Here is a 16,935-nt window from a genome sequence, read left to right as displayed (position 1 = left end):
TGCTTTTGCCACACACTGTTTTTTGTGTTCAAATTGTGCTAGAATATCATTGCGCAAATCGCACATAATGTTTGAAATTTAACTGTTTTAATGTTTACATGGCGGAAACATGCAATGGTGTGGGTGCGGAGGAACGACTTTGTAATGGGGCGACTGCAGGGGTGACTTTGCGATCATGGGTTGGTTTTTTCCATTTCCCAGTACAGATGGCTTTAGTATTTTTCTTTATGAAAATGGTTAAGTTGGCCTTTCTTTTCTAATTGATGTGATTCATATTTCCCTATTGAGTTAAATAATCCAGTGCATGTTATCCAACTCTGTCAAAGATAACAAAATTGAGATTTTAGGTGCATGGTTTTGGTGTGGATTCAGTACTGTAGATGTACCCTTACCTAAACTAACCGCCAATCCTTAAAAAGGCCAATTTCCCTAACATTGCAAAAGTATTGAAGATCTGTGTTGCTGATTGGATCCTTAAAGATTTTGAAGGTTTCATATTAAATATATGTTGCAATTTTATGTTATATTATTTTTACTTATAATTATTATCTTTTCAACTTTTTTCTTCAATCCCTTTATTTTGATTAAGTTAAATTATATACTTTTAGAGCTACTCCAAGAGGTGAAACTAGATTCAAGAGAGTATCTGAAAGAAATCCACCCAATATTAATGCAGAATTATAGAGATCAGATGTCAAAGAACAGATTTGCTTATGTCACAGCTTACATTGTGAATAACCAACAGCTTTTGACGGAGGTTAGTAAAAAATCCAATTAAATAAAAAATGCAATTAAAAGACCCATTTACAATGTATGTCCATCCGTTATATTTTTGTTATGGACGGACATATTACACACTATAGGCATTTTTTAATTGGGTCAACAAAAATAATAGGAGCACCAACAAAAACAAAAAGTGTAACTACCAATGCTAATGAGAATCATAATGAGATTTTATACTTTAAACTGTTTAATAGGATCATATAACAACTTTTAAACTTTTTACTATGTTAATGAATAGGTATTACCATGTTTTTTGTAGCCAATTAGTCATTTGAAGGAGCAAAAGTGTCCGTCCGTGACTCAAAAAAGTGTCCGTCCATAACAATTTCGTTTTTGGATTATTTCACTTTTTTTTTTAGTTGAGACTGAATTTACTTTACCAATAGAAATTATATATGCATGGTTCTGGTGGTAGAATGAGTCTTCTTGGATAAGGACTATAAACCGTAGGTCCAGTGTACACATCTGGCTCATGTGCACTTTAAAGAACCTAGTACATCTTTCGAAACGAGTAGCGGGGTTACCCAGGTGTACTAGTATACACATAGCCACTGTCACTCATCAAGAGGGCCCCCTTGATTGTCAGCATACGCTGTTTAGGGTCATCCTCTATAAATAAGGTGTAATAAAAAAAAAGATAAATAAATATACTTGCATAAAAAACATACAAAGAATTTAAACCTCCCACCAGAATAGTTTTATAAATTGATAAAAGTCAAATGTTTTGGAAAAGTGTCCGTCGGTAATGTTAGATAACACTCATCTATTGAATCACTTTGTTTTAGTTCTTGGACAAGAAAAGGGAAATGAAAGAAGAAGGAAGGAATGATAAAGAACTAAAAGATAGTTATGGCTTCTACTACTGTCCAATACTTTCTACAGTAAGTGATACTACTACTACTACTACTACAGAGAATGCCTCAACATTTTCTACCCCGGACAATTACCTTTTTAGACAACAACCATGCACTATACTACACTTGCCCCAAGTCTGTAGTTATTGTCTTTTTTATGTTAGTCGATTTTTGTCTAAAAATAAAGACTTCTAAGACGCGCATAGAAAATCGATTTGCAAACATTGGATAAGAATGACAAAATTATATGTCTGGAAAGATCTTGTTTAAGGGTTTATTTATATATATATTTTAATCTATGTTTATTAAATATTTTAGTAGAAAACGCGAATTGAAATCCACGCACTAAAAATGACTTTGGAAAACACCTACCCATTTTCAAAACGCAATCGCACGGCGGCCATAATAGGTGGTGGAGCAATTTTTGCATGTTGCATGTTATCAGGCTTTAAATATTCTTTATTTTAATATGTAAATATTATTATGTACATCCGCCTCAAATGTCAATTTTTTTAGGAGTCTAGTTATTGAGACCACGGCGCATGGTAGGTTTAATACTGTGTGGGCTTGGCAGGTACTTTGATATTACTGGTGCCTTCATTATCGTCATATTGGTTATTTTAACCTGTATTTTTGTCAGAAAGTGATTTTGACGAGGAATTTTTGGATAGCATACGAGACAGTACTTATGTAAAGTCGGCTATGAAGTATTTAGCGTATAAATATATGTTTTTTCTAGGCCGTTCGCCAATACGTATTCATTTGGACTTTAAGTTCAATTTTTATATGTTCGTCGATGACGTCATAATACAAAAGCGTGCATGTTTAACTGTATGTTTTAGTGGCTACAGTACTTGAATTTTCTGACAAACATCATAACTACGAAATTTTAAATTCTAAGAATTAAAAATTGTTATTCTGTTGAACTTAATAATATTGATGTTATATATCCTTGAAATTTTAAACTTTTGACATTAAATGTCCTTGAAATGTCCTGATATTTTACTAGCTTACATGTGTATGAACCATGTAAATGTTATTGAGTAAATACTGCGAACCTGAATCAAAATGTACTACTAAGTAAGTTCTAGTTGGTTTATAAATAGTGCTACATACAAAAAGTTAGTTAAACAGGTGATCTTTACATCATTATTCTTTCTTTTTCTGTTTATAGGCAAAAGAAATTGCTGCAAGAGGTTTAAGAATTAAAACATCGTTGATAAAATGCTTAGGAAATCCATCCATGGGTAAGTATAGTACAATAACGTTTGGTACGGGCCTGCTGCTGTTCATCATTCAAAATATTCGTGAAATTGAGGTTACATAGATTTCAGCTATCCCATCGGCAGTGTAGACAGGTCAAAGCTGTAGGCCTAAAAACAGCCATAAATGCAATAAAAAATTCTTACATCAGCGAATTTCACGATTCAATCATGCAGGCAAATATAGTCATCATTTAAAAAATAAATGTTATTGCACAAGTAGTCTACGAACGTTATGCACTGATATATTTTTACTGTATCCGGAGAATCTCTTTCCCGATTCAGGTCTGTTTACAATCGTTGAGAAACAATACGTCTACCAACAATACGTCTACCAAACAAATTACAAGTCCGAAGATTGATCGAATAAAGAGGGTTTTTAATTTCCTAAACCCGTTCTTGACGTCTATGCGATTTGTTGTGCATGCATTTACATATAATCTATTGTATAGTATTTTATTAATCAGACAATTCCCATGCTTATACATAAATTCACATAAAATTCAATTAAAAATTAACTAAAAATAGACCTATATATTCAATATAAAGTAAACTGTACAAAAATTAAATGCAAAATTCAGGTCACAAATAATCGCAAACAATTGAACCAAATTAATTCAACCCACAATCATTCCCCATGAACACTTTAATTAGCATATTAGTATGTACACAAAGAATTTGATTTAGATTAATAAACAATAACCACGTTCACATTTAGATGTTATCGTGCTTTTGTATCATGATGTTAAATATCACGTTAACAGGAAGAGCGTTCACATAGAATTAACATCGTGATATAAGTAGCAGAACGTAAAATGGAGATGGAATACAGAATATTTATTTAATATACTGTTCATGCAAGCCGAATGTTCGTTCGAAAAAAAAGAAAAATTCTATTTGACGTACACCGCACCCCTCTTGTAAGAAAATTACCATTTGTGTTCATGCGAGCCGAACGATCGTTGAAAAAACAATTCCATTACGTACAAGCCCCCCTCTGGTAAAAAAAATACCAAGCGTGTTAATGCGAAAAACTATTTCATTTGAGGTACACTACAAGAAAAAAATCCACAAAATAGAATTTCAAAAATTGTTTCATGCGAGTCGAATATAAAAATATATGTAGTGTATTAATTATAACTGCAGTGAAAACGGCATCAGGTAATAAATCGGACATAATGTTTGTTTCATCACAATTCTGTTCTATTAATTTATTACGTTTAACAATTCGGTACAGATTTGCATGCATGTACGTTATTGTGACTTTTTTTGCAAATTGCCTTCATACAATAAATATATACAAAATTAACAATAAAGTATAGTAAATTGAACATTATTATAAAAGAGTAAATTCAAGTAACAAATGTCAAAGTCTATAGCTACCAACGTACGCTATCATCCTTGCAAATTTGATGTGTCATTTGTAAAAAGTGCGACAGTCCCTTTTTGCATTCGTTCGAAACATACACAAAACATGTAAATTGTATATGTTCGTATATGGCTTTTTTGCAAAGGGCATTGATTGTATGCATGAAAAACACTTATGGCCTATTAATTATACATTTTAAAAACAGTAAGACAAATTACAGAGTTAAAAGCTCAGTGGACGCGAAGTACTGTATATTTGCTGCTCATTGTATACCGTAGAAAGGCAGTAAAAGAAAAAAAAACCATAGCCTTTGAATGCTTGAAAATCCTTATTAACCATTTAAATTACGTTTGAAGAAAATAAAATGAACAAAATATATATATTTAATCGTTTGTAGAATTGAGAAAAAATATTGCACACTTAGTCTGTATAGGCCATTGCGGGGTTTCAATAATTTGGATTGGAGTTGTGGCTTGGTGGTTATGATGCTTGGCTACCACTCCAAGGGTCCTGGGTTCAAGTCCCGTCACATGTCAGGATTTTTTCTAAGGACAAAATTACAACTCCACTCCCAGAGACTTGTAATAAGACTTTGTTTATGTAGAGCATCTTGTATATGTTTGTCTTGTGAACCTCTGAGGGTCCCTAATGATCAGCAATTGCTGGATGGATCACCCTCTTTAAATATGGTGTAAAAAAAAAAAAAAACACTAAACATGTGCACGGAAAATAGAGAAGTTTGTTCATAACAAATGGCCTCATGTTTTTGTGGCTTGCTTTTCCAAAGATAATATGATCATGGCCCTGCATAGTTTCACAGGTCTTATTAATAAGTCTTGATTAAATTTCAGTTTATCTTTTCTTGTATAATTCTGTTTTTTAAAATACAAATTGTATGGCACATAAAAGGTCTTTCAATAAAATTAACATTACATGATAAATGATATTTACTTTTTGACTTTGTAAGTGGGATTTACTTAAATTCCAGTATAGGTAGTAATCATTACAAAGAGGATGAGAGGGTTAAACTAAACTTGCTTATTTTCCCCATTCTTTTTATTTAGTCTTTTCAGAGTGTATTAGCACCTTGTTTTTAAGAGGACTAACCTATGTAAATATAATGTACATCCTTAGATGTAAACATTTTATGAAATTGCTTTACTAACATTTGTTGTTTGAATTTACTTTTCAGGTGTGTATGTTAGCCGTCATTCTGATATTGTAAGACCTGCTTTGTTTGTACCAAATTCTCAAGAACATTTCTTGGTTATTTTTAGAATAATAAAGGTAATATGTTTAAGTAATACAACATTCAATAAACAAACAAATAAAATACTTACCATATTGCTTCTAATAAACGCCCCTCTGAGATTTTTTCCATATTATAATGAGTGTTCAATAGAATAGCATACGTGTATTCAGTCCATAGGAGCCTGGCGACCTTAAATTAGTAAGAGAAAATATTAATTTCACAATGAGTTACTCGCCTTTGTAAAGGACCTATTCATTTCATTTTTTTTCAGTTTATTCAATTTTACAAACAGACAATTTTTAAAAAGAAAAGTACAAGAAAACCATATTAACTTGAATGAACTGAGGATAACCCAAAAAAAAACTTATTTCCATTTGGGTCTCCAAATACAAAAAGAACACATTGAAAACATTGCAACTTCCTAATTTAAATTTTAAAAACAACATTACATAGTAAAATTGACAATACATTTATAACATAAATGGGGCGTTTATTAGACACAATACGGTACTATTTTAATACCAAATAATTATAAACAGGAATCGGAACCATCAGAGATCTTGTTATTAATTTTTTTTATTACATTTTTGATTTTTATTAGGGAAAGGTAAAATCAATTCAGGAAAGCTACTCAAATACAGTTACTCTAGAACCAACCCCAAACTATGACTGTCATATTTCAAAAAATGCAAAACAGAAGACAAATTATGATGTCAATCAGGTAAACAGTGGCACTATCTATGAATTTGATATTAGTTTCAGATACTGATCAATCAACAGGCATGCAGGAGTCTGTGGTCCAACTAGGTAATTTAAAAAGTCAGCACTCTGATTTTGGACGATTTAGAACCATTTAATATCGCCAAAATATAGCTTTTCCGTTCAGTAACTAATACTGAACGGCATGTATTTAACCATTTAAACAATTTAAATGATTCCCATTGTATTGACTAGTAAATCATGACTTACTAATATCGGGATGTACCTAACATTTAAATTTTGTTTTAAAAGGTATATTTGTACGAGTATGGGGACGAAGATATGGTTGCCAGACCAAGACATGCATATCCATATGCAGTTGTAAAATTCAACGTTAAAGAGGTTCAAAAAGACTTGCCAAAGACAGTAATCTTGCCATCCACTGTCACAAAACCTTTGCCGTCTACAAGTTCTTCCTCAGATAACACAGTGGCCAAGACTCAATCAACTGTGAATGTGAAAAAACCAGTAATTGAAGAAAAGACCCTTACCAAGAAGTCAGGTATATATGTTAAAATGTTAGGCAATGACAGTATCAGGGGCGGATTGCTATAAGCGGTCTATAAACGGTTTTAGCGCTGTAATTCGTGATATAACAAATAGTCTTTATTATAGACCATTGTTATACCGCGGTCTAACCTGTAAGCAGTCTTTAAAATTAAAGCCTACTCAAAGGAGTCTTAAACCTCTTTTTGTTGCATAACGTATAATTGGTCAGGAAAAACAATCGATTGAACAAGTTAAAAGTCCCATTCCCTACGTTTTTATATCTAATTTAAGGTCACAAACTACATTTAATGTAAAAATAAATACTATGGTCCTATTGAACTAATTTTTTTTGTCTTTAAACGGCTAAAAATGTTAAAAGCCAATTCTAATAATTTAAGCGCCCGCTATAAATCCCAACATGCATTGCACATGGATTGATATTTTCTTTTTTATTCTGTAATTCACCCACTTTTCGATCGATTGTGAGGCCAAAACAATTTGTATCAACGCATTCTGGCAAAAACAGAAAGACAATTAATACAGCAACTATACGTCAGGCTAGGCCTATAGCTAGCGTATGATGTTCGTACGTTACCAATGTTTAACAGCTAGGCCTACAAAACTAAGCCTAGCTAGTAATACATATGCATCTATTCTAGACTGAATAAGAATAAGGTCATCGTTATTATTTGATTTAACACTTAGACCCATTCCCTATAATTTGTGACATTTAGTAAAAATAATGCATATTACTTTAAAACATTAAACCCATAAACAGTCTTTCTGTTTTTACCAGGCTCCGTTTATACAATTTGGGGGAAACCCGGAAGGCCCCGGAAGCAATGCGTTCTAGTATCATTTGAGGCCATTTTAATCAGATTTATGGTAGCCACTTTTTCCATTTTTTATAATACATAAATAAAATACTGCACAAGGTCTGATGCGATGACTGTGTCAATCCATTCTTTCAATTTTAAAAATGAAGTGAACTTTAAAGTTTACAATATGCCTATATTTATTGGATAAATTGTAGCATAGAAAATATACGCGAACGTAAAACATACCCACGAGGTATATTAGTAATCACAGAGGCGTAGGCTGGTTGCTGTCCGGGGGTGCAAAATTGTAAGTGCGAGCCTTGGGCTCATCTGTAAAAAAATTTTGAAAAATAGAGCTGCTTGTATTTCTATTTGAATTATTTTTAAAATGTTCTAACTTCTATAAACCCTTTTTTCTTTTTGAACAATCGACAACTACCATGTTCTACCATTGTATCATAGTCTGATACATTCTTATTTAAATATTCACTTCATTAGAAACAAAAATACAAAAGACACAATGTGGTAAAATAGTAAATTCAAACTCTAAATTTGGTGTACAATACTGTATATATATTTATATGTACATGAAAAATTACTGATTGAATATTGATTGAAGGATTTCTGTCTTTAGCAGGTATGATTGACAGTTACATTATTTGGAAAGGCAAGCTGACCAATAAGAAGAATCCTCTTTTTACTGTTGAACTTATTTCAAAAGGAGTTCCTATAATTCCTTTCAAGTTGTAAGTCACACACACTTTTTACTGTGATATTAATAAAACTAAATACACTTTACATTAGCTTAAAATGTATGACGTATCCATTTTGTTATTGTATTTGTAACTTTGCGAAACCTATTTAACCTACTTCACTTAATTACTGACTTTTTAAAAGAAAATAGTAATATAAATATCAGTATTAATGTCCTCTTTTCAAAATTTTATTTTAGACCAAATTACCTAGATTTGACTATGAAAGTGCCAATTGAACGGTTGAAAACTCAGTTGCCTGAACAACTCTTCAACGTATCAGCAGAGAACTTATTGGAAGGTATTTATTTTCTTAGTATCTCTTGTTAAATTAGGTTTCAGATTTAAATTTTAAATTTGACTGATATTGCTAATACATTTTGTGTTCAATTTTTCAGGCTAAATAATTTCACTACTTTGTTGCAGTAACAGGTATCTTGTTGGTGCAATGATTATGCATTGTACAAAAATCAGTAAAATTAATTTTTGGAAGATGAAAGGATTAGAAAGAATCATCAAAATCATTTACATTTTTATGCAGCCTATCATTTGTGAATTTATACATACTCTTTTTTTTTTTTTCAGTACAATTGAATGGCAGATACTACTTGAACTGTATCTGCAAATCCAGCTTTGGTGAAAAAACAAAGATACAAAACCTAATTTCATACCTTCAAAAACACAGAATTGTAAGCTTTATTTTCTTTTACTGAGAGTAAAAAAAATTGTTGTGCATAGTGTTATTGAGATTTTCATGATTCTTGTTGTATTATAACTTGTACACTCATCCATGTGGTATACCAATTAATAGTTTAGTGTTAATTCATGCATGCCTTTTAATAGGTTATTAGGGCCAAAATTGAAGATTGTTCTCAAATACAATAAAAGTGTACTGGTGCAAAAAGTAGTAATAGTAGTGATAAATTGCACTAAAACATTTAAGATGGTGGTGTAGTATACAAATGTTGAATGTTTGGATGGGATGATTGAGTTCCAAAAATCGCTTTGTCACATCCCCAACCATGGTGGGGCTGTTACTCATGTACTTAGTATCGGAACCCATCCCCCGGGGGTATGGAAATGTGATGCATGATGTCAATCCTGGGAAGGACATGTTAGGTATAATATATAAATCAATAGTGGGCACATAAAGTTTAAGATATTTTTACTACACAAGAATGAATTTCAAAATATTGATATGTAAACTATAGAGAGAGTTACAGTGGAGAAAACAATTATTTAGTTGTCCTATACCCCGTAATACCCGATATACACATTTTCACAACATTTGTATATACCCAGTAGTAACGAGTATATGCAGTGAAAGGGTAAATTTTATCGGACATATAGTGATATACCCCAGTGTTTTAATGTTCATTTCACTCATTACTATTTTATTCTTACAGGTGTCTGTTGTTAGATTGCCAGGGACATATGAATTGTTCTTCTATTCCTCTGAGAAAGCATCTGATGCACTTTATTGTCTCTTTTCTTCAAAGACGAAGATGATGAGCAATTTGAAAGGTAAAGTATATATTTAATATTGCTTAACATTGATTACCCTCTGTATAATGAATTGATCTTGTTACGGTCAGGCAAGCTAATATTTATAATGCAAAACGAATCATTATTTGATAACATTCATTCCTCATTCCATTCATGCATATAATGCCTTAAATGAAGACCTTTTTATTGCTACTATTTTATAAAGTTTGTCTTTTTATATCTGTGTATTTGTTAATGTTTAATTTCTTTTTATTGATATTTACTTTTAATTTTGTTTGTTTTTGTAATCTTGAGTCTGACATGAATTTCCATATTTCCGTAAGGAATAATAAATCTGAATCTGAAATATACAATAACATGAAGCATAAAATGCTAGCTGTTTACTTTTAAGTTATCATATTCTAACAAGTTCAAAACAAAAATAAAAGGAAAAAAATCAAGGACAAGGAATAAGGAAATAAAATTAAATCAAGTAAGGGGTTTGGTAGACAGATTTGGTCGTTTGCTTCTTTTTAATTGTTTAACAAATGTAAAACAATATCTCAATGAAATGGTCACATAGTTTATTTGTATCTATAGATGTATCTGATGATAAAGCAGATGGTTTGTTACCATTTCCAAAGAAGATACCATTCGCCCAAGAACGCTTAGTTAAGATTTTCACTGAGCAATGTAAACATATCGAGGAAATGCAAGCAAAAACAGAATTGTTAAAACAACTTGTGAAACAATTAAAGAAGCCAGCTAATAAACAAAACCAAAGCGAGGCTACACAAAGTACAAAAGATCCCAGGCTGTTGAAGAACAACCCAACAGCCTTGTCATTGTCAACTGATCCTTCAATTAACAGAGTACATCCAATTCCATCAGAAAATGTGTCTGAAATTTCTCCTCAACTGAGTCCAGTTGAGTCTTGGCCATCACTATCGCCCAAGCCTCAAATGAAGTCACCCCCTATTATTCCACCAGTTCTTGACACTTCTGATTATGGTACATTTGGGAGTGGATGGGCACCACCGTAAGTTTCTTTATTGTCTGATATTAAACAGCATGTTGTAGTTGACAGTATTTCAGAGTCTAGACTATGTCATTTTATGTACACTCAGAAATATGTGAGCATGGGAAAAATTATTATTCAACAGTTTCAAAATAACTGCATACTGTATTTTGTTGAAGTGTATTGAAATCAAAAGTCATATTAGTAAGCCTTTCACTGTTGTTCTGTTCTGAATATTTGTTGAAAGAAAATGTTTAATTTTAAATATGTCAAAAAAATTATAATTTTAGAAATTACTAATATTTTTGTTTGGAGTGGTTTTTATTGATCATAATTATGTGGTCATGTGACCTGAAATTGGTGTCTACTTTCTAAATCTCCTTTTCTCAACAAAATTGTATGGGATGGTTTTACACTAGATAATGATAGATACAGTACAGAAGTCAGTTTTAATTTTGCAACATTTTTCATTCTACAGTCTTACAAAGATTCATATATTTTACAGATTTTTAAAATTTATTTACTGCATTAGTTTAAAGTAATTAAGGCATTATTTTAATAAAAGAGCAATAATGCACACATCAGGTGGTTACAACTCCTATAAACAGAGAGTGATTCATTAAATTCTAATCATATATATTATTCAGTACAACACAGTGATTAGGTGTCAAAATGGGTAATATTATAATGAACATAAATACACTTTAGAATGCTAATAATCAATGATTTAAATAGTAAAACACTATGTATACATGTATTATATATAATACATTACCATTATACCTATATTTGAGGAGGAAAAAAAAGATGTTATTTTATATTCAATCAATCACTGTTTATTATCATTAATACTGTAATGTACCATGGGAAGACATGTGCTCTGTACTACAGTATTCAATTATTCAGACCTGACATTTTGTTATTCTAAAAATTGTGTGTTGTCATTACATTATTTTACGGTATTGCTATTATAATTGCCATAAGGCCTAAACATATTTGTTATGTAGTGCTGTCTTTTTTGGGTATTTAGGTAGAAATTGTTTGAAAAGCACATTTAAAATTAAAAAGCAATTTTCCTAATCATTTCCTAATCAACTACTTAGCTTGCATTGCCCTTAGCTTATCGTAAGCATCTTTCAGTCAAACGTCTTTTTAAAATTTAAATTGCAAACATGACTGATTTTTTATAGCGTCCTCTAGGCTAGAAAAATATGTTAAGACGAGAGCAGCCTTTTAGCAATTTTAAACATTTTAGGCCTAATTTTATTAATTATATTCAATCATTGTTCTTTTGATGCACATTGGGAAAGATGTGTCCTCTTTTTTCACACATTTATCATGTTTATTAAATTTATATCCAATCATAGTTATATCTTGTTTCATTAATGTACATTAGGGAAGAAGAACAGGAACAGAATGTTGATTTTTCTAATGACACTGAAATGATTAAGTCTCAAGGAAGAAAACTGCGCCAACTGCAAGAGCAGCTGTTTGCATTGCATAGGGCAAGAGAGGAGCTTGAGAATACTACTCAACTAAAAGCAAACAAACAAAGATCACCACAATCTCTTCAGGTTTGTTTAATTAATATTATTGAGGAAAATTGTCAAATATCAATTTCTTCAAAAACACTCAACATAAAGAAAGTGTCATTGTCATGAAAAATACAGGATTAGAACCAAAGACCCATTTATTAATTTTCCCATTGATCTTGTATAATAATTATTCAAATTTTTAACGTTGACATTTTTTAGAAGATTTAAGTTGAAATTGATACTAAAATTGGAAATATAGAATCTGTAAATTACAAATATTATTTATTTTAAAATCACAACACAACTTAATCTCTAATTGCAATTATGTAGAAAATTAAAGTCTAATTTAGTTTTTAATAAATGTAAATAAGTTTTCTTCGAAAAACACTGCTTAGGGCATTGTAAAGTAAGTAAAGTTTAGACATTGTGGCTTGGTGGTTATGATGCTTGGCTACCACTCCAAGGGTCCTGTCCCGTCACATATCAGAATTTTTTCTAAGGACAAATTTACAACTCCACTTCCAAAGACTTGTAATAAGACTTTGTTTATGTAGAGCATCTTGGGTATATGTTTGGCTTGTGAACCTCTGAGGGTCCCTAATGGATGGATCACCCTCACCCAAAATAAAATAAAATAATTCTTTACAATAAAGAAGAGGGGGAAAACATATTACAGAAAAATGTATTTTTCTGTCCTTACCATCTATAAGTCACCCTCATTTACATTTTCTGGGGACCTAGCAGGTCTATTTTAACGATGTTCTTATCTCCATGTCTACCACTATTTCTTTTGTCTCTGCATATACATATTTATATATCTTATATATTGTATCTAGGAGGAGGCACAGAATACTAAAGATTTTGAAAATCAATTTCATTTTTTCTTCTGAAGTTTATTTACTTTTCTAAATTCATAGAATGGCAAGCCTGTATTTCATTCAAGCACACCAAGTATGCATATTGTACATCAAATAAAGAAGGAAGAAATTCAGATGTCAAGTAGAGATAATATCAACACACCTACACATACTAATCCACAACAGGATGAATTCCTTTCACCAGCAAGTCCAGAGCCAACTATTGAGAATATTGGATTTTTAGCAATAAATGCATCCAACACATTTGCACTAGATAAAGTGAAGATTCCTGACAATGTCTTTACAAAATTAAAAGAAATTACAGATATAACAGAAAAAGCCAAATCCATGGATGTAACAGTAAATGCCTTACCTTGCAGACCTGCACGCAGTCATTCACAAACTTATAGACTTGATTCTAGTCAGCTTAATGGTCCATATGCTACTTGCGGTATCAATATTGGTTCGAGAGATAATTCTATTTCAACTGTTGTAAATAATTCTGATGTCAGTTATGGTGACTCTTTTTGTGCTACCTATGAGAGGTTTACCAACTTCCCACCACCAAATACAGCTTCAAGTGCCCAACATTATTCAACCGATTCTTTTGATGACTACACATCAGTTGGCATGGACTATGAGTTTCTATCAGATTCTGAGGTGTCAGAAACATTAAATGATTGTTCACAGAAACCTAGCAAATCACAGAGTGCTAGACAGTCATTTTCCTGTCAAACAAAATCAGATGTTACATGTTTTTCATTGGATAAGGATACTCTTTCAACTGTTCCAGTAAACACAACTGAAATGCTAAAGCACAATTCTGGTCCTGAGTATACGCAAATCACTCCTGCAAATGTTCCAGATCTAAACATTACAGAACACAGTATTTGCCTACCAAACCTTGTTGTTTCGTATCCTCTTACAAAACTAAATGAAGGGAAAGATAAGAGAACAGTTAATCCAGAAATAGAAAATGAAAAGAAACAAATCCACATTTCAACCAGTGGTCAAGAACCTTTAAACAAAAGGTGCAAGTTTCAGCATGTAAGAAATAATGTGAAAGGCAAATCAAAATGTAAGAATAATCCTAGTGCATGTAAATCTAAAGATAATAAACTACACATTTCCAAAAACACTATAAAAGGTAAAAGAAGAAGGCACTTACCAGAAAATGATTTAAAGAAACTTTCTAAGCAAATTTATTCTAAAGAAACTTTGCAGGTGAAATCATTTTGCAAATCCAAGGAGAACAAAGTAAAAAATGTAAAAATGATGTCTGAAGATGATTCAGAAAAAAGTTCATTTGAAGTTTGTCAGACTATTTCTGCAGCCTCAGATATGAAAGCATACTTGAATACTGCCTTAAAACATTCAAGTCATAAACTTAGTGAGGTAGACAAAATGAAAGAGTTTCTAAATTCCTACACAATAAAATCCAAGCAAAAATCAAAACATGGAAAATTGAAGACTAATAACTCTAATAGAGGAAAACATAAATGTAAGTACTTTTGAGGACTTGGTCTAAGGAAAATAATTAAAACGTATATTTTTTTAAAATTCTGGCTTCATTTTTACTCATTGCAAAAATACATTGAATTACTATTTTATCATCAAAACAAAAAGGTTAGAATTGTACAGAAAAATATACACATACAGTAAACAGAATTACAGAAACTATAGTTTGTAATGTTGCCTATATTCTTTCATTAAAGGTTTACTGAATGCTGGTGTAGGATTGTCCAAATCTAAGAGGAGGAACAACTCCAAAACAACTGAAGCCGATTCAAAATACCTTTGCTTCGACACAAACAGTAAATCTGCAGATAATTCTAACACCACAAAGGTAAAAATTGGAGAAAGTAAAGAGACTCAAATTTCCAAAAGCATAGCTATCAAGAATGAGGACATCTCAAATACTATTGAAGAGAGTCAATACCTTGAGAAACATGTTGAAATGTCAAAAGTCAATGAGTCAGTAACAGAAAAGGAGTTATTGAAATCCATAATTCCCCAGAAATTTCAACATGAAAATGAACAAATCACAAATTCTGAAGACCAGACTGCAGATTCAAAATTTGAAGGAATCTCTAGTTGGCAAGTCTCTGATGGACAAAAAAGGGATACAGAAAGAAACTCTACAGATCAATCCGTCTTCAAGTCTAAAGAATTGCAGAAACATATTGACGAGGAACACCAGCCGAATATTGATGAAACATACAATAGTAAACATACATATGAAATTGATAAGCAAAGCATTGAACTACCATCTATGTGTAATTCATTTGAGAATACAGTTACTCATTCTGCTGAAGAAGTACAAACTGAACAATCATCGAAGGATGCAAGTAGATCACTTCAAACAGATCAAATCAGACAATCGTCAACTGTAAACAGTATACTTGTAGCTAAAGAACAAGAACCTGAGGTAGAAAAACCAAGTACATGTAAGAATGAAAATGGATTTTGTGTAGATCTATTAAAGCAATCGTCTGATGCACCCAGTCAACATTTATCTGAGGAACAAAACAAACAATTGTTTGAAATGAAAAATCAACGATCAAGAGATGAAAAAACTACATTATGTTCAGATCTGAAATCATCTAGTGTACACATTCAACATTTATCTGACGAACAAAATAAACTATTGTCTAAGGAGGAAAGTCAGAAATCATTTAAAGAGGGAAGTATATCATCTCTACATCCAATCAGGCAGGCATCAGAGGTGAACACTACACATTTATCTGAACAACCTATTAAACCATGGTCTTGTGTAAACAGTTATCAATCATGTAACGAGGAAAATAAATTATGTACAAATCAAATCAGACAGTTATCTGAAGGACATCATTTGTATGAGAAACAAAACAAATGGATGTTTGAGGTAGATGTTCAACCATCATCTAAGAACGAGAAGCAGTCAACTAAAGAACTAGTTAGACAATCATATGAACTTCCAATTAAACATGAACATTCATCTGAAGAATCGCATATGAAATTGTCGGATGAGTCAAGTGGAAAAATGTTTCAAACCCTCCATTGTCAATCATCTGAAACACATATACATTCTGTGACAACTCACAATACAGATTTGATCTCTAAAAGAAAATTCATTGCACCATCTTATTTTTCTGAGAAAAAGGATAAAAAGTTAAAAAGAGATACCTTGACCGACAGTGCTTTTGACTCCAGTGAAGAGAATATACTACATTTCTATAACAATGTACATAGAATAAAGAAGCCTCAAAACCGCCTTAGCAGTATTAATGAAGACTCTAGTAGCAGTGATGTAGAAGGCCGGAAGAGTTTTATAAAGACCTTGTGTCAATCAAGGCCTAACATGATTGTAAAACGCAAAGGAAGAAATGATTTAACCATACAAGTTATTTGTGGTATAAACCGTATGAACTGGTGGGCCAATGCTACATCTAAAGAGGATGAACTTGTTAAATGTGTTCTCCATAGCTTACATATGAACAGGTATGATAATAATGCAATTAGTATAAATCCTTAATTTGAGATTGCATTTTGTTATAAAGTCTAAAGGTTTGGTTGTCATCATCAGGCTGTGTTCATCCATGTTGGGTAAAGCCCTCCCCTAGCAATTTCCATTTTCTTCTATCATATGCCATTCTCGTCCTTGTTGCTGTGTTTGTGTATTTGGTTATTTTATCTTTCCATCTTCTCTTATGCTTCCTCTCA

General features: G+C 31.8%; 2 protein-coding genes across 5 annotated transcripts in view; both read left to right on the top strand.

Annotated features, from left to right (window-relative positions):
• The window catches only part of LOC144856537 (small ribosomal subunit protein mS25-like), a 125,301-nt gene that overhangs the window by 57,387 nt on the left and 50,979 nt on the right, over nt 1-16,935 (top strand). The gene's annotated exons all lie outside the window — the stretch shown is intronic.
• The window catches only part of LOC144856508 (uncharacterized), a 31,944-nt gene that overhangs the window by 2,361 nt on the left and 12,648 nt on the right, over nt 1-16,935 (top strand). For 2 of the 4 annotated variants that reach the window (XM_078714515.1, XM_078714513.1), the window contains exons 2-15: nt 609-757; nt 1,569-1,664; nt 2,812-2,884; nt 5,461-5,555; nt 6,122-6,241; nt 6,532-6,781; nt 8,221-8,332; nt 8,539-8,639; nt 8,924-9,027; nt 9,745-9,862; nt 10,424-10,862; nt 12,238-12,415; nt 13,294-14,734; nt 14,949-16,713. In XM_078714515.1, coding sequence (XP_078570641.1) covers nt 609-757; nt 1,569-1,664; nt 2,812-2,884; nt 5,461-5,555; nt 6,122-6,241; nt 6,532-6,781; nt 8,221-8,332; nt 8,539-8,639; nt 8,924-9,027; nt 9,745-9,862; nt 10,424-10,862; nt 12,238-12,415; nt 13,294-14,734; nt 14,949-16,713 — 5,041 coding nt within the window. The remainder of the gene's footprint in view (nt 1-608; nt 758-1,568; nt 1,665-2,811; nt 2,885-5,460; nt 5,556-6,121; nt 6,242-6,531; nt 6,782-8,220; nt 8,333-8,538; nt 8,640-8,923; nt 9,028-9,744; nt 9,863-10,423; nt 10,863-12,237; nt 12,416-13,293; nt 14,735-14,948; nt 16,714-16,935) is intronic. The other 2 variants (XM_078714514.1, XM_078714516.1) reach the window with 2 other exon arrangements.

Source organism: Antedon bifida, chromosome 11 (assembly GCF_963402885.1).
Source record: "Antedon bifida chromosome 11, ecAntBifi1.1, whole genome shotgun sequence".
Classification (NCBI taxonomy): Eukaryota; Metazoa; Echinodermata; class Crinoidea; order Comatulida; family Antedonidae; genus Antedon; species Antedon bifida.
This window is presented reverse-complemented; position numbering and strand designations above follow the sequence as displayed.